The following is a 23,779-nucleotide window of genomic DNA, read 5'->3' on the forward strand; positions in this document are numbered from 1 at the left end:
TTGTTACTCCTGGGCAGCCATGGTGATGTTTGGCCAGGATGGGACAGTGGCCCTGGCATGGAATAACAACTCTGGAGTCCCATAGGAGAACATAGAACATTACAGCAAAATACAGGCACTGCGGCCCTCGATGTTGTGCCAAGCTATGTCAAGCCCAAGATTAAACTATCGCACTCTCTATCACTCTGGTGCGCTCCATGTGCTTATCCAATAACCGCTGGAAAGTTCCTAAAGTGTCCGACTCCATTATCACAGCAGGCAGTGCATTCCACACCCCAACCACTCTGAGTAAAGAATCTACCTCGTACATCCCTCCTATATCTCCCACTATGAACCTTATAGTTATGCCCCTAGTAACAGCTACATCCACCCGAAGAAATAGTCCTTGCACATCTGCTCTACCTATCCCCTAAATAAAGTCTGCACATTCTTCCCCGTGTCTGTGTGGGTTTCCTCCGGGTGTTCCAGGTTTCCTCCCACAGTCCAAAAGATGTGCTGGAATGGGTTCATTGGCCATGCTAAATTGCGCCTTAATGTCCCAGGATGTGTAAGTTAAATGGATTGGCCATGCTAAATTGCCCCTTAATGTCCCAGGATGTGTAAGTTAAATGGATTGGCCATGCTAAATTACCCCATTAGTGTCCAAAGATGTGTAGGTTCGGTGGATCAGTCATGTGTGGAGTCTCAATCTTTCTCTACACCCGAGCTGTGACTGTTACACTACATTCTGCACTCACTCATTTCCTCCTCTACATACGGCATGCTTTGTCTAAACAGTGTGCAAGAAACAATACTTTTCACTGTATACTAATACATATGAGATACATAATAAATACAATCCAATCCAGGGTAGGGGAAAGTAAGATACTCTGTCTAAATGGCCTCTTCAGCACTGTAGGGATTCTATGATGATATTGTAACTGGATAGATAGGCAGACAGACAATCTATCAAGGGGGCACTGAATATTGAAGCAGATTCACAAGGTTTAATGGGTGACTCCAAAGCCAGCACATCATTTTCTGTATGACTGTCGTGTGGGTAAATTAGACAGAAAAGCAATGATTAACATGGAACTTGAAAAACATTGCTGACTGTGTATTTTTGCCCCATGCGGTGAGTGTTGGTAGAATCACAAGGAAGCCCAGAGGTAAACTGAGCACAAAAGCCCAAACTAATTTCGCCGGGGAGTCTCAGACTGCGTCAGTCCAGTAATAGATTTAGCCCCAATACTAAATTTACCCAGTATCAGTACCAGATATTGAGAGTGTAATGAGAACGGAAAGGAAGGATTGATAGAAATTCAAGTCTCTTTGTTCTAAATGCTGCTGGAAAGTGCCAGTGTTTCAATCTCTCACGGGGACAGGATTAAAGAAATGAGTTCCCGCACACTATCCACTGCATCGACACACAGGCAAGAATAGGGATTTGAGAGCAGTGAAGCTTTCAATATTTCAGGAATTTCAACTGTGTGTCAATAATGGAAAGTTCTGCAAACAAAAGACCTGTTTCAGCTGATTGAGAGAGAGGTAGCCACACAATGTAATCATTCCAGAACAAGAGGCAACTCGGAATCTGGTTAGATCGCAACAACATCACAAGTCACCCCTCAGCACTTCAGCATGTTGTCATTTCCCCGCCCACAACATTACTTTCAACATCCAAATATCTCCCAACTAAAGCATCTGTGGAGTTATCCAGACATGCAAATCACATTGGTTCAAAGTGCTGGGGGCAAACAGAATTCAACTCGTAATCTTAAATGTGCCGTAAATATTCTGTGCGCTGGGTAAGAGCTGTGCATGCTGCTACACGCAAACACACAGGAACACACCTGAGTGCACGCACACATATATGCACAAGCATACACAGGCACACACATGCAAACAACACACCTGTGTGTGCATGCACACACACACGCAAACACACCTGGTGCATGCACACACACATGTTCATGCATGCACAGGCACACGTTTGTGGGCACATACACACATACAAACACACGCCTGAGCGTATGTACACTGGCATACATTTGCACACCTGTGCAACGCACACCTACATACATTCACCCAACTGCATGCATGCACACATCTGTTACAGGCACACACACTTGAGTACACATAGCTATATACATAACATGTATGCATGTGGACATGCGCACACACACACACACAGCTGTGTCTGCACATCTGTGAGTACAGACATAGACAGACTCAGAGCTGCACCTTTCAAGACTTGATTCAAAAGCTTTATTGTGTTTCCTTCAGAAAGTTTTCCAATGTCTGCAGCACTAAGAAACAAAAGACAATAATCAGATTATGCCTGCTATCTTCCATGGCCAGCTGCTGGCTCCAGCTCCAGTATGTGTGGAATGTCAGCTGGAATGGCTTTTTCAGTTTCCCCGTCATACGAACTGTTTCAATTTTGCCAGAGCCGGATCTTTTTGAGTCCACAGCCAAATTGTATTTGCTGCCACTGGGAGAGTTTCCAAAAAGTTAATTGTCATCACCATCTCTTCCATTGGGGGTACAAGTGGAGTGTCGATCTGTAGTAACTCAAGACATCTGTGTTAGTGATTCAGCCTCCTGGACGGTGGTCCAGTTGATAATTAGAGGCAGCCAAGAATGAAGTTCATCATTGGATTCAGGCTGTTACCATGGGTGACACCACCTTGTCATCCTTTAGCAATCCTAGTAGTGGTTTGTGGTCTGTGACAATGATTAACTTTCACCCTTACAGCTCCTGGTGGAATATCTCAACCCCGAATATTCCCACAAACCCTTCTTTTTCAATGTGGAGTATTTGTGTTCTGAGATCGTCAAGGTCATGGAAGTATACACGATTGGGTGTACATCTTCAATTGGCCACCCATGTACTAATACCACCCCGATTGTGTATGGGGTTGCATTGCAGGTCAGTAATAGTTCTTTCCTTGGATCGTAATATGCAAGAACATTCAACAAGGAAAGCTGTTGTTCCACTTTATGGAAAGCCAAGGATTGAGTGGAAGCCCACTCCTAAGGCTGATCTTTTTTTAGTAGTTGGTGTAACGGGGCCAGGAAGGAGGCAAATTGGGTATAAATTTCCCAAATTGGGTTACCAACTCCAAAAATGATCTTAGCTCTTGAATGGACATGGGGCGCCTTTGATTGCCCGTATCTTGTCTTCCAAGGGGTGTACATCAGACTTGTCCAATCTGTTGCCCAGTTGGGTCACTTGGGGGACTTGAGGTACACAATTCTCCTTTCTTAGGTGTACACCTATTGTGGAAAATTGACTTTGAAATTCCTCAAGGTTCTCTAAACCTTTTTTAAAGTTAAAGTTTATTCATTAGTGTCACAAGTCGACTTACATTAACACTGCAATGAAGTTACTGTGAAAATCCCCCAGTCGCCACACTCTGGCACCAGTTCAGGTACACTGAGGGAGAATGTAGCACGGCCAATGTACCTAACCAGCGCGTCTTTCGGACTGCGGGAGGAAACCGGAACACCCGGAGGAAACTCCTTATTCGTTTTTCCCTGTTATGAGGACATCATCCAGATAAACAGCTACCTGAGGCAGACGATATAAGATGTTTTCCATCGTCTGCTGGAAAATCGTGCAGGCTAACGATACCCCAAATAATAATCTAGTGTACTGGTAAAGGCCTTTATGGGTATGAATTGTTGAATATTGGTGGGAATTCTCGTCCAGTTGTATTTGTAAGTAAGCGTCACTCATCAAGTTTCGAAGAGTCCTCCTGTCAACTTCACATACAAGTCCTTGATCTGAGGGATCGGGTATTTATCCAGCTGCGAGAAATGGTTTACCATTTGTTTAAAATCCCTGTAAAGGAGGACTGATCCATCTAGATTCAGAACTGGTCCATATGGTGCTGTGCTGGTTTGATGATCCCTTCACGCTCCAGTCTCCAGATTTAAGTTTCAATGTTTTCTCGGAAGGTAAATGGTACTGGGTGCGCCTTGCAAAATTGCAGAATTGCTTCCTGATCAATTTGTAAGGTTGCCTTGGCTCCTTTGATAGTCCCTAGGCCCTCCTGGAAAACTTCAGGGTATTTAAGCAGGACTTCACGAAGATGGCCATTTTTTTAAATGTTATGGGGCTGTGTTTTTCTAAATCTATGTCTTGTAGGGCTCCTTTGCTGTTTTGGCTCCACATACCAGAAACAATTACAATGCACCACCAGGCGGGATTCTGAAGGGACATGAGACTGATTGATTGCAGTTTGGCTTTGTTTTGGGGATGTGCTGTGGACAGACCTGAAGGTTTGTGTATCTGGATGCTTCCTGAGTGAGGCTATGTAATCGCCTGTGTTCAAATTGTGGTCCCCGAACTCAGTCAAACCGGCGTGGGGTGTCCACTTCCATCGGGATATCTTGCAACTCATACGTTCCGCTAGCAGCATTTTCCAATGGTGAGGCCAATGTAAGGCTATAGCACCTGTGTGAAGTCAAGTTAAGCTTCAGTTAATAGATATTTTTGAATCGTTCCATTTTTAATCCCGCAAACCAGGAGGTCTCTAAGCATCTCATTAAACCAAATTTACATGCTTCCACCAGTCAGCTTATACTCGATAGGAAACCAATTTCTCTTTATTTATTTATTATTGTCACAAGTCGGCTTACATTAACACAGCAATTAAGTTATTGTGAAAATCTCCCAGTCTCCACACTCTGGTGCGTGTTTGGATACACTGAGAGATGGTCAATGCCCTTAACCAGCAAGTCTTTCAGACTGTGGGAGAAAATCAGAGCACCCAGAAGAAACCCACGCAGACATGGGAAGAACATGCAGACTCGACACAGACAGTGACCCGAGCCAGGAATCGAACCCAGGTCCCTGGAGCTGTGAAGCAGCAGTGCTAACCACTGTGCTACCCTTCAGAGCCCGTGGTGTAGGAGGCAAGATACCAGCATAGATAGAAGATTGGTTCACTGGGCGAAGGCAGAGAGTGGGGGTAAAGGGGTCTTTTTCAGGATGGCAGTCAGCGACTAGTGGAGTTCCACAAGGTCCACAACTTTTTACTTTATATATCAATGATCTAGATGAAAGAATTGAAGGCGCTGTGGCTAAGATTACAAACGAAACAAAGATAGGTGGAGGGACAGGTAATATCGAAAAGGTGGAAGGACAGGTTAGGAGAATGAGCAAAGAAGTTGCAGACAGAATACAATGTGTGAGATTGTGAACTTTGGTAGGAAGAATAGAGGCATAGACTATTTTCTAAATGGAGAGAGAATTCAGAAATCGGAAGTGCAAAGGGATCTGGGAGTCTTAATTCAGGATTCCCTTGAGGTTAATTTGCAGGTTCAGTCTTAGGACGAGAATATAAAAGCAGGGATGTACTGCTCAGGCTTTATAAGGCTCTAGTCTGACCACGTTTAGAATATTACGAGCAATTTTGGGCCCAGTATCGAAGGAAAGATGTGCTGGCTGTAGAGGGTTCAGAGGAGGTTCACAAGAATGATCCCGGGAATGAAAAGCTTAATGTACAAGGAGCGTCTGAGGACTGTGGGTCAGTACTCGATGGAGTTTAGAAAGCTGAGGAGGGGAATCTCATTGAAACTTACAGAATAATGAAAGACATGGATAGAGTGGACATGGGGAAAGATGCTTCCATTAGTGGGAGAGACGAGGATCCAAAGGCACAGCCTCAGAGTAGAGCGGCGACCCTTTAGAACTGAGATCAGGAGGAATTTCTTCAGCAAGAGGATTGAGAATCTATGGAATTCATTGCCACAGAAGGCTGTGGAGGCCAGGTCACTGAGTGCATTTAAGACAGAGACAGACAGGTTCTTGATTGGTAAAAGGATCACTGGGAAAAAGCGGGAGAATGGAGTTGAGAAACTTATCAGCCATGATGTCATGCTGGAGCAGTCTCAATGGGCCAAATTACCTAATTCTGCTCCTATATCCTGTGGTCTTATAGAGGACAGTGGAGGTAGGGTCATGGAATACTTTAATTTGGAGTTAAACAGATTTTTATTGATGAGAAACTCATAGGGTTTTGAGGGCGGGTAGTAGTGTGAGAAAACAGGAAAATAAAATTGAGGCCACTGTCAAGTCGGCCATTATCCGGTCAAATGGTGATGCAGGGTTGAGGAGCTGAATGGCCTACTCCTGTTCCTAATTTCTACGTTCCTGTGTCTTGCATTAGCAGAACAAACTGTACACAGTACTCAATGTTTGGTCTGGCCCATGCTCCACTTACATTTCAGCAAGACTTTTTTCCTCTTATTTTTCTAGCAAATTGCAATGAAGGCCAACATCCCATTTACCTTGTTGACTGTTTGCAGTACCTGGGTGTTAACTTGGTGATTTGGATACAAATCTCCAAATACCATTCACTGGCCTCTCAGCTTTTCCATTCTTCCAAACCATTTCCCACATTATATTCCATCTGCCACCATTATTTCCTGATGTGGGGATGCTGGTGTTGGACTGGTGTGGGAGGTTCTCTCCAGCCGGTGCTGTGCAGTGTCAGTGGTACACACCAGTTCCACAGCTACCACCGACACTGCAAACTGCTGGCTCAAAGTGGAGAGGATCTCCAAGAAGATTGTGGATATCGCCACTCACCTGATGAAGGAGCAGCACTCCGAAAGCTCGTGATTCCAAATAAACCTGTTGGATTTTAATCTGCTGTTGTGTGACTTCTTATTGTACCCATTATTTCCCAATTACTGAACTGGCCAAGATCTGTTTGCAGCCTCAGTGTCCTCCTCACAGCTTACTCTCCCACTTTCTATCATCAGTAAACTTGGACATATCGCACTCTCTCCCCTGATCAAAGTCACTGATAGGGATTGTGAATATCTGAGACTCCAGCACTGATCCCTGCAGCACCAGTTACATCCCACCAACCAAAAATCACCCATTTGTTCCTCCTCTGTTTCTGTCCATTAACCAGTCCTCAATCCATGCTATATTACCCCCAGTCCCCTGAGCCTGTATCTTGTGGAACAACCTGTTGTGTGGCACCTTATCAAATACCTTCTGAAATTCCAGATACATTCCTCATCCACTGGTTCTCCCAGTGGGATAATATTTGCTCCTTTCCAATCCACGGGGACTGTTCAGCGGCGAGAGGATAACAAGCTGGAAGTGACTGGTTAACGCTGCTCAATGATAGGGTGGATTGAAGCATCCTCACAGCTCAGTAAATGGACAGTTCTAGAGTTCAGCAACATTGAACAAACATTATAAACCAAAAACAGGATTCAATGGAAACAGTGGAACATTCTGGAACTCACCGTCGTTAGCACTTTCGGAATATATAAATTCCAATTCCAGCAACAACAAAAATAGCAACAAGAATTCCGATTCCCAATCCAACTCTTGTTCTAGTAGAGGGTTCAGGACCTAGAGACAGAATGAAGCCATTAACAGACTGAGACACACTCACAAAACTAACAGCAGAGACTTTCAGCATCGAGTGTTTCAGAACCATCCCCAGTACAAACAGATCCCTGGTTAATTCTAGTCCTGGAGGGATGTGTGAGGTGAGTTACCAATAATCTCACACACACCAGGCCGCTCCACAGCTCCTTGCACACACACACTGCCCCATAATGTGATCGATACATGCTTTCCAATAGAGATAACTGGTCATTGAGCAGCAATAGCCCCCCCACTGCACCACCCCCCTGCAACCCCCACCACCACCACGCCCCTCACCACCGCGCTCCCCCCCCCCAGCACCACCCCCCCAACCTCTTCACTCCCCCTTAAACCCCAACACTCCACTAAAATAGAACAAGAACCTCAAACTAAAATCCGGTGGAAAATCTCAGGATGAGATGGAACATCCGGCACCGTAACATTGACATGTCTGCCCTGAGCGAGACACGACGGGCAGGGGAAGGCCAGCTAAAAGACCAAGGTGGTGGATATACCTTCTTCCGAAAGAAGAATGTTGTCTCTACGGCGTTGGCTTTGCCATAAAAACAGATGGGTCAGACGTCTCAATAGACCCACCGGGGGAGGAAACACCTCATGACTTTATGGCTCACTCTGCCCCAGAAACAGCTCATCACAGCCGTCTGTGCCTCCACCCCAACCCTAGACTTAAGGGACAAGACAAAGGAAAGAGTCCACTCCAGCCTTGACCAATCGCTGTCCCACATCCCAAAAGGAGACAAGCTGATTCTCTTCAGTGATGTCAGTGTTCGAGTCGGGAGGGGAACAAACATTTAGAAATGCGCGCTGGGTGGGGAAGGCGCTCCGAAGACAAACACCATCTTCAGGAAAGCAGACGGGTCCGACTGTGGAAATTACAGAGGGATTTTCCTACTCTCCACCGTGGGAAAGGTCATTGCAACAATCCTCCTCAACGATTCCTCCCAGTGTCTGTACAGCTGCTCCCTGACCCTCAGTGTGGCTTCGCCTGTTAAGAGACACAATGAACATGATCTTCAGCACGCGGCAAATCCAGGTAAAGTGCAGGGAGCAGCATCAATCGCCGTACATGGCCTTCTTCCATCTCACAAAGGCTTCCGATTCTGTCAACTGTGAGGGATTGTGGAACATCCTCCTCAAATCCGGCTTCGCACGGAAATTCGTCACCATTCTCCACCTGTTCCACAATGATAATGCAAACTGTGATCCTCACCAGTGGAGCCACCACACACCCAATACGTCCACAAACTGGGATCAAACAGGACTGCATCACTGCACCAACATATTCCTCACAGCAACACTCCATCCCATCACCTTGAAGCTTCCCGCTGGAGTGGAACGAAGCAGGAAACTGTTCAAACTCCGACACCTCTAGTGTCTGCAGAGCCACAACCAAGAGGCCGAGCTACAAACCACCGTCAACACATTCACTGAGGCATATAAGAGAACGGACCTCAGACTAAACATCTGGAAAACACAGGTTCTCTACCAACCCGCTCTTCCTGTATTAAACTGCCCCCACCCCCCAACCATCAGGATCCACAGTGAGCCCCTGGACAATGTGGATCATTTCCCACATCTCCTCCGGCACGAGCAGATATCGACAATGAAATCCAGCATCAACTCCAATGTGCCAGTGCAGCCTTCAGACATCCGAGCAACAGAGTGTTCGAAGCCTGAGACCTCCAATCCAGCTCATGGTTACAGTGCACCCTCCTGTATGCATCAGAAACATGGACAATGCACAGCAGACACCTCAAATCCCTGGAGAGATATCACCAACACTGCCTCTGCAAAACCCTGCAAATCCACTGGCAGGATAGGCGAATCAATGTGAAAATCGCCTCCCAGGCTGATATCCCCAGTATTCAGGCATTGGTCACACTGCTGCGATGGACAGGCCACATTGTCCGCACGCCCGACACAAGACCTGCTGAAACGAGTGCTCTGAGCTCTGCAATGGTAAGCAATAGGGCACACAGAGAAAAAGCTACAAGGACACTCTGAAAACCTCCCTAAATAAATGTAACATCCCCATTGACACGTGCAAATCACTGATCTTAACTGGAGACAACACATCTGTGAAGGCACCAATCACCTCGAGTGTCAGTGAGTAGAGCACGCAGAGGACAAGTGTAAACATTGGGAATAGAGCACAGAACCCAGAGCGAGCCACCCACCCACCCATCTCATCAACCACCAGCTACCAAACCCGGGGCAGAATCTGCGGCTCCAGGATTGGGCTATTCAGCCAGCTGCAGAACCCACCTCTCTGCAGGAGAAGCAAGTCATTCTCAACCCTGAGGGACTGTCATAGAAGGAGAAGATTAGTGAACCAGGTGGGGTTTTATAATAATGCAATAGCTTCATGGGCACTTTTAGTGGGACCAATTTTATATTTCCAGATTTTTATTAAATAAACTGAATTTAAATTCTGAAACTGAGACAGTGGGATTTGAACTCACATTCTCTGGATTATTAGTCCAGGTCTCGGGATTATTAATCTAGTAACATAACCACGGCACGACTGAACCCATAAAAATTAGAGATTAAATACACAAAACCTGAAACAGAAATCTCTCACCTGTTACAGAGAGATGGACGAGATGAAATTGCTCCCAATAATAGCCTGTCTCCAGCCTCTTGTAAATCTGACACTGATAATCATTCTGGTCTGAGTCCCTGAGGTCAGAGAGCAGGACTGACCAGTTTCCTTGTTCCAGTTGATCTTTGAATAACTTTGTTCGGTTTCTGAACCGTGGATCTTGTTGCGTCAAATCATCGTTTCCATTGACCACTCTGTGTAAGATATCACCCTTGGTAGTTCCCCAGATTCCCAGTAAATCTGAGATGGTAACATTCCCCTTGTAGGTACAGGGCAGCACAACCTGCTCCCCAAGGAACCCAGAAACTGGGACAGGCGAGTCACCTGGAAAAGATTGGAAGTATTTATAAATGGATAGAATCTCCTTGTTGAACTCCATATCTGAGGGACAGGAAGGTGAGACTCAGGAACAGAAATAACAATTCCAGGTAATTTAAGGACCAATTACAGGTAACAGTGACTCACACCAGTCACTCTCACACAATCATTCTTTGTTAAAATATCACACAATATTTCAAACCTTCCAATGTTACTCACTGTCTATCCAGTGAAACAACTGCAGAAATGTTCAAAAGACTCTAAATCATTTTAATATCATCACTGTATCATAAATGTGGAATATCTGAAATAGAAACCTCTCACCTGTTACAAAGAGATTGACTGAATCAATTTTCTCCAAATGAATTTGTTTATCAATCTTGGAGATCCAACACTCGTACTGGCTCCGGTCTGATTCCCTGAGGTCAGAGAGCAGAACTGACCAGTTTCCTTGTTCCAGTTGATCTTTGAACAGCTTTGTTCTGTTTCTGAACTGTGCATCTTGTTCTGTCAAAGCATCGTTTCCACTGACCACTCTGTGTAAGATATCACCCTTGGTAGTTCCCCAGATTACCAGTAAATCTGAGACTGGGACATTCCCTTTGTAGGTACAGGGCAGCACAACCTGCTTCCCAAGGAACCCAGAAACTGGGAAATGTGAAAAACCTGGAAAAGATTGGAAGTATTTATCCACAGATATAACCTCCCTGCTGGTACATCACATCCCAAGCTTCACATGGTTACACTGCGATGCTCGATTTACAAGAAGCACTGATCAGTACCTCACTGCTTTCATTTGTGTGGGAAGGTTAAAGCTCAGACATTGAGAGCCTTTAACTAAAACCAGCTTGTGCTGGATATTTGTAAGCACAGAGCAGCTGGACAACACTTTGAATCACATGTTTTCCATTTGTACACGTGCTGGGAGAACACATCAGGATATTGGTCACCTCCCCTTGGGAGAAAAATCACAGACTGTCGGGGGGTGGACAATGTGAGGTGGAACTCAGGAGCTGAAAACTGACCCTGAAATGTAAAGGTCGGATTTACTAACGTCGATCTGATCTCAGGACAGTCCCAGACTCCTGATTCCAGAGCTCAGGATCTCATCCCAGTCCCTTTCGATTCCCATCTGAGACCCACTGGCTCTCAGGCACCCATCCCAGTGTTATCCAGTCACCCATCCCAGTGTCACTGAGTGTTGCTCAGTGTCCAGATCCCACTGTTCACATCACAGGGGTTAATGTGAAAACATTAACTTCCTTCCTTTCAGTTCTGATGATCATTGTGTGTGATGTGAAACTACCGTGTCCACTCCCTCAATGGCTCCACTGGCAGGACACACAGCACCTTAAAGCTAGATGTATTCCTGATCCCCCCACCCTGTGATCAGTGCTGAAATGTTCCAGCAGTCACAGCTCTTACCTGAAACAGCAGCAACAACACTCAGCAGCAGCAGCAGGAGTCTGTGGAAGTTGTGTCCCTGCAACAAGAAAACACAGTGACCCCCTTTACAACAGGTTCACCCACTGTTCAGACTGATGATTGGACTGCCTCAAACTTCCAGTGCAAAGAATTGTCCCCTTGCCCAGGATTACATGCTGAGAGACACATTCAAGCTTGGAACAGCTGCTGCCAGGGCACGATGGGGAAAGGTCACTTTGTAAAGCCTTTCAGCCAAGTCACTGAAGCGCTGTTAAAGATCTATAAACCCCGAGACTGTGAGTTTAATCCCAGTCTCGTGTCGGATGGCACGTGGGATGAGATTGTGGATTCTTGTGAAGAGTATCTCTGCCTGGATTTAATATTTCCGTGAGGATTTCACCTGCGCCAGAGGCCTTGCTGTTTTTCAGCTTTCGGATGGTTTTTTTGCCCTCACGTTGAGCTGGGGTTGTGCTGAGATGGTGGTGGGTAGTGTGTTCCAAGATGGTGTCAATGGCATTGTGTCAAAGACTGGATCCTGGTTACAGAGATCCTAAAGTGCTCTCCCCAGTGGGTGTTAACTGCCTCTCTGCGCTGCATTATTAGTGAGTATTGAAGTGCCCCAAAGTGCAACATGACCGATCGTTTGAAAAGAATTGTACTCTCTGTAACAAAAATATAGAAATGTTTCTGATATCGTCAGATCTCTGGAGAGAATGTGAATATCACTGCGATTTACAGTCTGACATGTTTTGTAATGTGTCTTCAAGATTTTAGATGAAATTATATTATTACAAATAAAAACAACTTTGTTTCTCCCTCTTTCTGGTTTTAATGAAGGGTGATTGATGTGAAACATTAACTCTATCAGAGGGTCAGTACTGCTGAGGATCACTGTGTGTATGTCATTGTGGAACAGGTGGAGAATGGTGATGTATTTCCGTGGGAAGCCGGATTTGAGGAGGATGTTCCACAATCCCTCACGGTTGACAGAATCGGAAGCCTTTGTGAGATGGAAGAAGGCCATGTACGGAGATTGATGCTGCTCCCTGCACTTTACCTGGATTTGCCGTGTGCTGAAGATCATGTCCATTGTGTCTCTTAACAGGCGAAGCCACACTGAGGGTCAGGGAGCAGCTGTACAGACACTGGGAGGAATCGTTGAGGAGGATTGTTGCAATGACCTTTCCCATGCTGGAGAGTAGGAAAATCCCTCTGTAATTTCCACAGTCGGACCCGTCTCCTTTCCTGAAGACGGCCACAATTAAGGCATCTCTGAAATCTGCTGACATGCTGCCCGAGAAGGAACAGCCAGTTCCAAAAGCCAGTGGCATTTGCTACAAATAAATCTGTTGGATTTTAACCTGGCACGTGGGATGAAATTGGGGATTCTTGTGAAGAGTATCTCTCTGCCGGATTTAATATCTCAGTGAGGATTCCACCTGCGCCAGAGGCCTTGTTGGACGGCTGTTTTGCCCTCACGTTGAGCTGCGGTAGCACTGAGATGATGGTGGGTAACGTGTTGCGAGGTGGTGTCAATGGCTCTTGCGGCAAAGGCTGGATCCTCGTTACAGGGAGCGCCGAGGGAGCACCGTCAGAGGGTCAGCGCCGAGGGAGCGCCGCGCCGTCAGAGGGTCAGTACTGAAGGAGTGCCGCACCGTCAGAGGGTCAGCGCCGAGGGAGCGCCGCACCGTCAGAGGGTCAGCGCCGAGGGAGAGCCGCACCGTCAGAGGGTCAGCGCCGAGGGGGCGCCGCACCACACCATCAGAGGGTCAGCACCGCACCGTCAGAGGGTCAGCGCCGAGGGAGCGCCGCACCGTCAGAGGGTCAGCGCCGAGGGAGCGCTGCGCTGCACCGTCAGAGGGTCAGCGCTGAGGGAGAGCCGCACCGTCAGAGGGTCAGCACTGAGGGAGCGCCGCACCGCACCGTCAGAGGGTCAGCGCCGAGGGAGCGCCGCACCGTCAGAGGGTCAGCGCCGAGGGAGCGCTGCGCTGCACCGTCAGAGGGTCAGCGCTGAGGGAGAGCCGCACCGTCAGAGGGTCAGCGCTGAGGGAGAGCCGCACCGTCAGAGGGTCAGCACCGAGGGGGCGCCGCACCGCGCCGTCAGAGGGTCAGCGCTGAGGGAGCGCCGCGCTGGGCGTTTGTCTGACTTCGTTCCAGAATATCCCACTGGACTTTTTTGTAATTGAAATGTAATTACAGTATTAAATAGAAATTATTGCTCTGTTATGTGTTTTGAGACAGTAGCTGGGATTTTACCAGCACGCCCTGCCCATCGATAGGCAGAACGAGCCGGTAAAATCGCACAGGAGCTGAAAAATCAGGATCACACCCAATTTCTCAGCTCTCACGAGTTTATGAGATGTGGATTTCTGGCGGGGTCAGCCTCTCACCGGAAATGGGCGTGGGTTGGATAAATTATGGTAATATTTATTTGCATGTACTTGCCTTTGTGGCCTTGCTGGGCAAGGTTCTCTCCTTGGGCAGTGGCAGCCTGGTAGTGCCACCCTGGCACATTGGCACCGCCAACATGGCAATGCTCACCAGCTACTGTCCCCCAGCCAGTGCTAAGGAGCGGAGACTATGGAGATGGGATCAGGTGCAGGGCCTATGGTGCAGAGGTGGAGCCAATGGGTGCATAGCCAGGGGCAGGGCCTGATCAGGGAGGGAGGGGGCTGTTGCGCACTGTGCATTGCTATTGGGTCAGGAGAAGAGGACATGATCAGTCTGGGCAGCGAGGTCTGCATTTGAGTGTTGTGGGGCTTATGATCAGCCGCGGGTCCCCATGATTGCGAATTAGGGGGTGGGGTTTGTTTCAGTTGCCTGCAGCAGCAGCAGCCTGACAGCCCTCTGTCTGTCAGACCCCTGCTGTTCAACTTGTGCATGTGCAGAATCAGAGGTCTGCACATGCGCAGTAGCTCCCTCTGCAGGCCAGCTGCCGAATTAAGCCCAACCCAGTGCCTGCAGCAGCAGCAAGTAACAAACCATTTTCTTTCCTCGAAGATTGGGCGTGAAAACTCACCCAAGAAACAGATCAGGAACTCTCTCATTTTCACACTCGCTGGGCACTTAGAATCATTCATGTAAAATTCTGCTCAATATCTCTATGATGAGACTTTATGTTAACTCTGAAATGAATTCAATGGGCTGAGGGAATTGAGATCTGATGCCAAGGTTGTAGTTGGTGAGGTTTCTGGATATGTTGACCATGGTTTCTTCACCCTGTCTACTGCTGTAAAATTGAGATGGATGCTCTGAATCACAGAAACTGTCACTGGCTATTTTTTTGCAGTGAGGGTTGGGAATGTAACTGATTACCGCAGTGAGTCATAAGAACATAAGAACATAAGAAATAGGAGCAGGAGTAGCCATCTGGCCCTTCGAGCCTGCCCCGCCATTCAATAAGATCATGGCTGATCTGTCGTGGCTCAGTTCCACTTTCCCGCCCTCTCCCCATAACCCTTAATCCCCTCTCTTATCAAAAACCCATCAACCCGCTTCTTAAAAATATTTAGCGAGGCAGCCTCCACCACTTCAACGGGCAGAGAATTCCAGATATTCACCACCCTTTGAGTGAAGAAGTTCCTCCTCAACTCCGTTCTAAACCGCCCCCCCTTTATCTTGAGGCTGTGCCCCCTAGTCCTACTGTCTTTTTTGAGCGGGAAGAGTCTCTCCACCTCTATCCTATCCATCCCATTCATCATCTTATACGTCTCAATGAGATCTCCCCTCATTCTTCTAAACTCTAACGAGTACAAGCCTAGTTTATTCAGCCTCTCCTCATAGCTCAACCCCCTCAACTCCGGTATCAGCCTAGTAAACCTCCTCTGCACTCCCTCCAAGGCCAAAATATCCTTGCGCAGGTGCGGCGCCCAAAACTGCACACAGTACTCCAGCTGCGGCCTCACCAATGCCCTATACAGCTGCAGCAAGACCTCTCTACTTTTATATTCAATCCCCTTCGCTATGAAGGCCAGCATCCCATTCGCCTTCCTGACCACCTGCTGCACCTGCAGGCTGGGTTTTTGCGACTCATGCACAAGGACCCCGAGGTCCCTCTGCACCGTCGCCTGCTGCAGTTTTTCGCCACGTAAGTAATAGTCCTTCCTACCATTCTTCCGACCAAAGTGGACCACCTCACACTTGCCAACATTAAATTCCATTTGCCATTTCCTGGCCCATTCGCCCAGTCAGCAGGTAGTACATAAGAACATAAGAAATAGGAGCAGGAGTAGGTCATCTAGCCCTTCCAGCCTGCCCCGCCATTCAATAAGATCATGGCTGATCTGTCGTGGCTCAGTTCCACACTCCCGCCCTCTCCCCATAGCCCTTAATCCCCTCTCTTATCAAAAACCCATCAACCCGCTTCTTAAAAATATTTAGCGAGGCAGCCTCCACCACTTCAACGGGCAGAGAATTCAAAGAGATTCACCACCCTTTGAGTGAAGAAATTCTTCCTCAACTCCGTTCTAAACCGCCCCCCCTTTATCTTGAGGCTGTGCCCCCTAGTCCTACTGTCCTTTCTGAGCGGGAAGAGTCTCTCCACCTCTATCCTATCCATCCCATTCATCATCTTATACGTCTCAATGAGATCTCCCCTCATTTTTCTAAACTCTAACGAGTACAAGCCTAGTTTATTCAGCCTCTCCTCATAGCTCAACCCCCTCAACTCCGGCATCAGCCTCGTAAACCTCCTCTGCACTCCCTCCAAGGCCAAAATATCCTTGCGTAAGTACGGCGCCCAAAACTGCACACAGTACTCCAGCTGCGGCCTCACCAATGCCCTATATAGCCGCAGCAAGACCTCCCTACTTTTATATTCAATCCCCCTCGCTATGAAGGCCAGCATCCCATTCACCTTCCTGACCACCTGCTGCACCTGCAAGCTGGGTTTTTGCGACTCATGCACAAGGACCCCGAGGTCCCTCTGCACCGTCACCTGCTGCAGTTTTTCGCCACGTAAGTAATAATCCTTCCTACCATTATTCCTACCAAAGTGGACCACCTCGCACTTGCCAACATTAAATTCCATTTGCCAGTTCCTGGCCCATTCACCCAGCCTATCTAGATCCTTCTGCAGACTCTCCACACCCTCCGCGCAATTTGCCGTTCCACCAATCTTGGTGTCATCAGCAAATTTCGACACCATACACCTGGTTCCCTCCTCCAGATCATCTATGTAAATGGCAAATAGCTGAGGCCCCAGCACCGACCCCTGGGGCACTCCACTAGTCACCAACCGCCAATCCAAATAGCACCCATTGACCCCCACTCTCTGCCTCCTATTTGACAACCGATCCTCTATCTACGCTAACACCCTACCCCCAACTCCATGTCCCCTGACCTTCTGCAATAACCTCTTGTGAGGTACCTTGTCAAACGCCTTCTGAAAATCCAGAAAGACCACATCCACCGGCTCTCCTCTATCCACTGCCCTAGACACAACCTCATAGAACTCCAGTAAATTTGTCAGACACGACTTCCCTTTAATGAAACCGTGTTGCGTCTGCTCTATCAAGCAATTCCCTTCAAGATGCCTCGCAATTTCCTCCTTAATGACGGATTCTAACATTTTACCTACCACAGACATTAAACTAACCGGCCTATAATTCCCCGCCTTTTGCCTGGCACCCTTCTTAAACAACGGTGTAACATTAGCCTTTTTCCAATCTTCCGGCACTTCCCCGGAATCCAGCGATGTCTGGAAAATAACCACCAAGGCATCCACTATAACCTCCGCCATTTCTTTCAGAACCCTCGGATGCATTCCATCCGGTCCTGGGGACTTGTCCACAATCAGCCCCTCCAGTCTGTCAAGCACCACCTCTCTAGTAACAGTAATGTCATTAAGACCCTCCAGTCCTACCACCTTTCCATCGCTAACACCCGGCAAATTATTCACGTCCTCCTCCGTGAAGACAGAAACAAAAAAGTTATTCAAGACCTTAGCCATATCCCCATCCCCTACCACTAGGTCCCCTTTCTCATCCTCTAAAGGACATTAAGAAGCGGGTTGATGGGTTTTTGATAAGAGAGGGGATTAAGGGTTATGGGGAGAGGGCGGGAAAATGGAACTGAGCCACGACAGATCAGCCATGATCTTATTGAATGGCGGGGCAGGCTCGAAGGGCTAGATGGCCTACTCCTGCTCCTATTTCTTATGTTCTTATGTTCTTGAACCTGCTGCAGTCCCTGAGGTGTAGGTACACCCACCATGCTGTGAGGAAAATTGGAAATCATGAGGTACTTGGCAACATGGGGAATTTTTAAAAAGAGAGATTTTTAAGGCTAGGGATTCTTAACAATAAATGGCTGATAATCGCAATCTGTTATCGAGAAGTATGAGGCAGAGTCTTATTCACTATTTACAAAGCATGACCATTGAAAGGAACTGAACTGAATCAATCGCAACCTATTGCCCTGGTTAGCTGCCTCGCTAAATATTTTTAAGAAGCGGGTTGATGGGTTTTTGATAAGAGAGGGGATTAAGGGTTATGGGGAGAAAGCGGGAAAGTGGAACTGAGCCACGACAGATCAGCCACGATCTTATTGAATGGCGGGGCAGGCTCGAAGGGCTGGATGGCCGACTCCTGCTCCTATTTCTTATGTTCTTATGAAACGCAAATAAAAGCAGTTGCTGTCCACAGTGTAAAAACCAGGCAGCTTGCTGAACCGGTCTGTTTCTGCTTGAAGTAAAATGTAAATAGAATCATCCTCCCAGTCCAGGGAATAAGAGACAGACACTGATCTCATCCTCCAACCATCACCACTCTTTTTCCATCCATTTCCCATTGCCCCCACCCCATTCCCCCGGTGCCCCCACCCTTACATTCTCCACCCACCCATTGCTGTCCCTCTAGACCCTGCTGACAGTCCCTGCAGCTCCTTTCCATCCATTCCCCCGGATAAGGAGCTGAATGGGGGTGAGGATGGAGGAAAGTTTCCCCCAGATCCCCCCCTTTCCCCCCCCGGCTCTGAGACACTGACAGTACCTGCAGCTCCTTTCCATCCATTCCCCACACAGGGATCAGCTCGGAGACTCCACACTGACAACAGGAGGGACAGAAAGGGTCAGATTCTCCACTGAGCGGGAAAGAGGGACTTTCCCGTTACAGCACAATCTGTAACAGCAAAGGGCAGCGCAGGACCATCTCAAACTTCAGCGGGGGGGGGAAACCTGCGTTTATTCACACAGACAGAGGGGGGGGTGCTGACCATCCCCGCTCTCTCCTCCCTCTCCCCGGGTGTGGGCTGAACAGTTTCCCGGGAGCCGACACTCGGATTGTTGTTTCACTCCAATCCCTTCAGGGGAAAAGCAGCTTTTAACCCGGTTTTTCCTGACAGAGGTTGGGACATTAATCCTCACTCCCCCCCCGTGTGTCTCACAATGGTACAGTCCAGGCTCGCTCCTCAGCGGGAAGTTTCCCGTTACTCAAAACGGGATCAGTAAAGGTAATAACACCCACACATATCACTGCAAACCACAAAGCTGGGGTAAGGAAGGTCAGGGTAATCCGTTTTCAGTGTCAGGCCTTTTGGCTAAGATCAAGTGTAGTATCGACATGCTGCACTTGGTTGAAGTCATTAGGTTACATTTCAGCTTCATTTGAAGCAATTTTTTAAAGCGGCGTCTCGGCCTTTTGGCTAAGATGCAAATTAGATCAAGCCATGGAGGAGGAACTACACCTACTCCAGTCAGCTTGGATCATGTAGATCAAGCCCAAGACAGGAGGTGAGAGCCCTGTCTTGTCAGCTTCGATCGGGAATGTCCCAACTTGTTGGGACTCTGAATTGGGTTTAATTTAACTTGATTGGATTGGAATAAAGTTTATTAAAAAAAAATCCGTTTTCAGTGTCAGATTGGCAGCGCCACAGGGATTAAACAATATAGAATAAATTAAAAATAAACAGAATGAAATATCAGATAAACCCAGAGTCTGGCTCCTGTATTAAAGGGGTTCACACAGATAAACCCAGAGTCTGGCTCCTGGATTAAAGGGGTTCAGACAGATAAACCCAGAGTCTGGCTCCTGTATTAAAGGGGTTCACACAGATAAACCCAGAGTCTGGCTCCTGTATTAAAGGGGTTCACACAGATAAACCCAGAGTCTGGCTCCTGTATTAAAGGGGTCCCGGCAGCAAATGGTGATGTTATCGAGCTGACGTGGTGAATACAAACTGATCAAGAGGCAGCACAGTAGCACAGTGGTTAGCACTGCTGCTTCACAGCTCCAGGGACCCGGGTTCGATTCCCGGCTTGGGTCAACGTCTGTATGGAGTTTGCACATTCTCCCCGTGTCTGCATGGGTTTCCTCCCACAGTCCAAAGATGTGCAGGTTAGGTTAATTGGCTATGCTAAAATTGACTCTTTGTGTCTCAACATGTGTACGTTAGAGGGATTAGCAGGTAAATGTGTCAGGATATGAGGATAGAGCCTGGGTGGGATCGTAGTCAGTGCAGACTCGATGGGCTGATTGGCCTCTTTCCACACTGTAGGCTATGATTCTATTAGCACCATCAGGTGAAATAGCTCAGTATTTCAGGGGTATATTCAATTTAAAATGGCACCCTGTTGATTTTCATAGCACCCTGCATAGCTGGTACAGTGCTTAGTATAGCTGCCTCACAGCGCCAGGGACCCGGTGACTTGTGTGGAGATTGCAGTTTCTCCCCACATTGTGTGGGTTTCCTCCACATCCCAAACATGTGCAGGTTCGGTTGATTTACTCTGTTAAATAACTCCTTTGTGTCAGGGGATTAGCAGGGTAAAACCATGGGGGTTACGGGGGTAGGGCCTGGCTGGGATTGTAGTCGGTGCAGGCTCGATGGGTCAAATGGCTCCTATTGAACTGTAGGGACTCTATGGTTTCCACCATGAGCGATTTAAGGTCAATAAAATACATCTTTGGAAGTCTAGTCACAGCTGCAAGGTAGAAAATAATGCAATAATGTAATCACAGCAAACTCTCACAAAGGAGAAAGTCAGAAACAGACTCAACTGTTTATCAGAAATGTCAGGCTAGAATAGCACGGCAGCACCACCTCCCCCCCAGGGCCCACCCTCCCACGGCACGGCAACCCCCTCAGGGCCCACCCTCCCAGGGCATGGCAGCCCCCCCCCCAGTGTGAATACATCCTACAAGGCGAATGTAGTCACAGAAACAGCTCAAAGACAGCAGGTCAAATATTCCAACCCTCACTTACCCTGAATAAGGATCCAACCATGTAAAATTAAACCATCATTGTCACTCACATGAAGAATGGGTATTTATGCAAGGTAGCAGAGGCTGCAGGAATCCACATGTCAGACGTGACTCAATGGCTAACATTCTCACCCCAGAATCAGCAGTTTGTGGGTTCGAACCCCACTCCTCTGAGTGGAGTTCAGAGTAAATGCTAACAATCCCACTGCAGTGCTGAGGGTCTGTATTTCAAAGACATTAAACTGAGGAATCTCTCAGGGATCCTACACCCACTATTGGAAATAGAATCGCTGAGTTGTTACGAGTTTATTTGCAGTATTTATCCACCAATCTCCACCTCAAACAGGTGATAATTGTTAAATCAACCACTATAAAACTCAGATCATTCTTTAATATTAGAACAACGTTCAAATGAGGGAAACAAAACGGAAACTTACCTTTGAGACACATTGAACTGTTGGCTGCGGGGGTCTCTCCTCGTGTTGCTGTGATTTGGAACATGTTTTACTGTCCATGTGTCTCAACACTCACAATGTTTAATAACATCCACACTTCAGAAAAAAAAACGGACATTCCTCGTTGTTGTGATTGAGTTGATGTCAGTGCCCAGGATACATTGATCATTCCATTTAGTTGCTGTTGGTCTTGTTTCAGTGTCCAAGGTGGGGATGGGGCTTCTTCTTGAACAGTTTCAGTCCCGTGTGGTGAAGGTGCTCCCACGGTGCCGTTAGGGAGGGAGCTCCAGGATTTTAACCCAGTGGCTGCGAAGGAGCGGCCGATATATCTCCAAGTGGGGACTGGGAGGGGAACTTGGAGGTGATGGTGTTCCCCATGTTCCTGCTGCCCTTGTCCTTCTAGAGGAGGCTGGAGGTTGTGGCTTTGGGAGGTTTTATTGAAGAATGTGGCAGTGGGAACAGAAGAGAAAGATATAACTACATTATCAGTGTCTGTAGTTTTTAGGTTAAAACGGAACATATTTCAGTTGCTCTAAATTGGAGCTAAAAAGAGAAATGGGTGGCACGGTAGCACAGTGATTAGCACTGCTGCTTCACAGCTCCAGGGACCTGGGTTCGATTCCCAGCTTGGGCCACTGTCTGTATGGAGTCTGCACATTTTCCCCGTGTCTGCGTGGGTTTCCTCTGGGTACTCCTGTTTCCACACTCCAAAGATGTGCGGGTTAGGTTGATTGGCCATGCTAAATTGCCCCTTAGTGTCCAGGGATGTGTAGATTAGAGGCATTGGCGGGTTAAATGTACAGGGATATGGGGGTAGAGCCTGGGTGGGATTGTGGTCGGTGCAGACTCGATGGGCCAAATGGCCTCTTTCTGCACTGTAGGGATTCTATGATCCCTATGACATTGAATTTTAAATTTTAATTCTGAGCCGGGAATTTACACAACTTTCCTACTGGATAAAGAGTCAGAGGGCGAGTCAATCAGATTCTACATCTTCTTATCAATCAAAGGCACTGCAATTTTCTTCATTTATTTTTCAATGGCTCTAAATCATCAGGAGCCGCTCCAGCTGCCTCTTCACTGCCGCCACCCCTTCCCCTCTCTCCCCATCAACTCTCCCCTCTCCCTCCATTTCTCCCCTCAGCCCCCCCCCCCCCCGCTCCTGTTTTTACTGACAGTCCCTGCAGCTCCTTTCCATCCATTCCTCCGGATAAGGAGCTGAATGGGGGTGAGGATGGAGGAAAGTTTCCCCCAGATCCCCCCCTTTCCCCCCCGGCTCTGAGACACTGACAGTACCTGCAGCTCCTTTCCATCCATTCCCCACACAGGGATCAGCTCGGAGACTCCACACTGACAACAGGAGGGTCAGAAAACATCAGATTCTCCACTGAGGAGGAAAAGAGGCACGTTTACCCGTTAGAGAACAATTTCAAACTTCAGCGGGGGGGCGGGGAAACCTGGGTTCATTCACACAGAGAGGGGGGGTGCTGACCATCCCCGTTCTCTCCTCCCTCTCCCCGGGTGTGGGCTGAACAGTTTCCCGGGAGCCGACACTCGGATTGTTGTTTCACTCCAATCCCTTCAGGGGAAAAGCAGCTTTTAACCTGGTTTTTCCTGACAGAGGCTGGGACATTAATCCTCACTCCCCCCACTGTGAATGGGAGAGTCCAGGCTCTGCCCTCAGCCCCATTCTGCAGCTTCCTGCAGTTTGAATGAATGAACTCCATCAGCAGCACCCACATTATCAAGTTTACTGGGAGGATTCGGTCAGGAAACTAGTTTCATCATCAACCCTTCAGTGGCAGCTTGAAAATTAATATTCACAGTTTGGTTCTCTAATCCGGAATCAATCAGACCCCCTAATACTGGCTCAAGATTGACAGCACCACATGGCTTCAAATAAACCATCAGATAAACCCAGGGTCTGGCTCCTGTATTAAAGGGGTTCACACAGATAAACCCAGAGTCTGGCTCCTGTATTAAAGGGGTTCAGACAGATAAACCCAGAGTCCGGCTCCTGTATTAAAGGGGTTCAGACAGATAAACCCAGAGTCCGGCTCCTATATTAAAGGAGTTCACACAGATAAACCCAGAGTCTGGCTCCTGTATTAAAGGGGTTCAGACAGATAAACCCAGAGTCTGGCTCCTGTATTAAAGTGGTTCACACAGATAAACCCAGAGTCTGGCTCCTGTATTAAAGGGGTTCACACAGTAAAAAGTCTGACAACACCAGGTTTTAGTCCAACCTATTTATTTGATAATATACTCACAAGCTTTCGGGTTGGCCCCTTCGTCAGGTGAATGGAGAGTTCTGGCCTCAGACAGAGCGTATAAAGCACAGTTTAGAGATTACTGATTAAAATGCGAATCCTTACAC

The 23,779-nt window shown here is 47.7% G+C and overlaps 1 protein-coding gene across 1 annotated transcript; it reads right to left on the reverse strand.

Annotated features, from left to right (window-relative positions):
• Positions 1-6,976: 6,976 nt before the first annotated feature.
• Positions 6,977-21,505, reverse strand: LOC145338021 (CD276 antigen-like). The gene is made up of 5 exons (XM_080182792.1): positions 21,385-21,505; positions 11,748-11,805; positions 10,647-10,988; positions 9,984-10,406; positions 6,977-7,363 (listed from the first exon to the last, which is right to left on the reverse strand). The coding sequence occupies exons 1-5, from the start codon at positions 21,460-21,462 to the stop codon at positions 7,260-7,262; spliced, it is 1,005 nt and encodes a 334-aa protein (XP_080038918.1). The 5' UTR covers positions 21,463-21,505; the 3' UTR covers positions 6,977-7,259.
• Between the last annotated feature and the right edge of the window lie 2,274 nt (positions 21,506-23,779).

The sequence above is a fragment of the Carcharhinus amblyrhynchos genome, unplaced genomic scaffold (genome assembly GCF_965287045.1).
Source record: "Carcharhinus amblyrhynchos unplaced genomic scaffold, sCarAmb.v2.hapA scaffold_89, whole genome shotgun sequence".
In the NCBI taxonomy this organism is placed as follows: Eukaryota; Metazoa; Chordata; class Chondrichthyes; order Carcharhiniformes; family Carcharhinidae; genus Carcharhinus; species Carcharhinus amblyrhynchos.

Bases quoted from the DNA above. Each gene is read 5' to 3' on its own strand.
- LOC145338021 (XM_080182792.1), bottom strand. From the start codon at position 21,462: ATGGACAGTAAAACATGTTCCAAATCACAGCAACACGAGGAGAGACCC. The intron at 10,989-11,747 runs GTAAGAGCTGTG...AATCTTTTCCAG, and splicing joins TGTTGTTGCTGCTGTTTCAG to GTTTTTCACATTTCCCAGTT. The intron at 10,407-10,646 runs GTGAGAGGTTTC...TCTGTTCCTGAG, and splicing joins AGTCAATCTCTTTGTAACAG to TCTCACCTTCCTGTCCCTCA.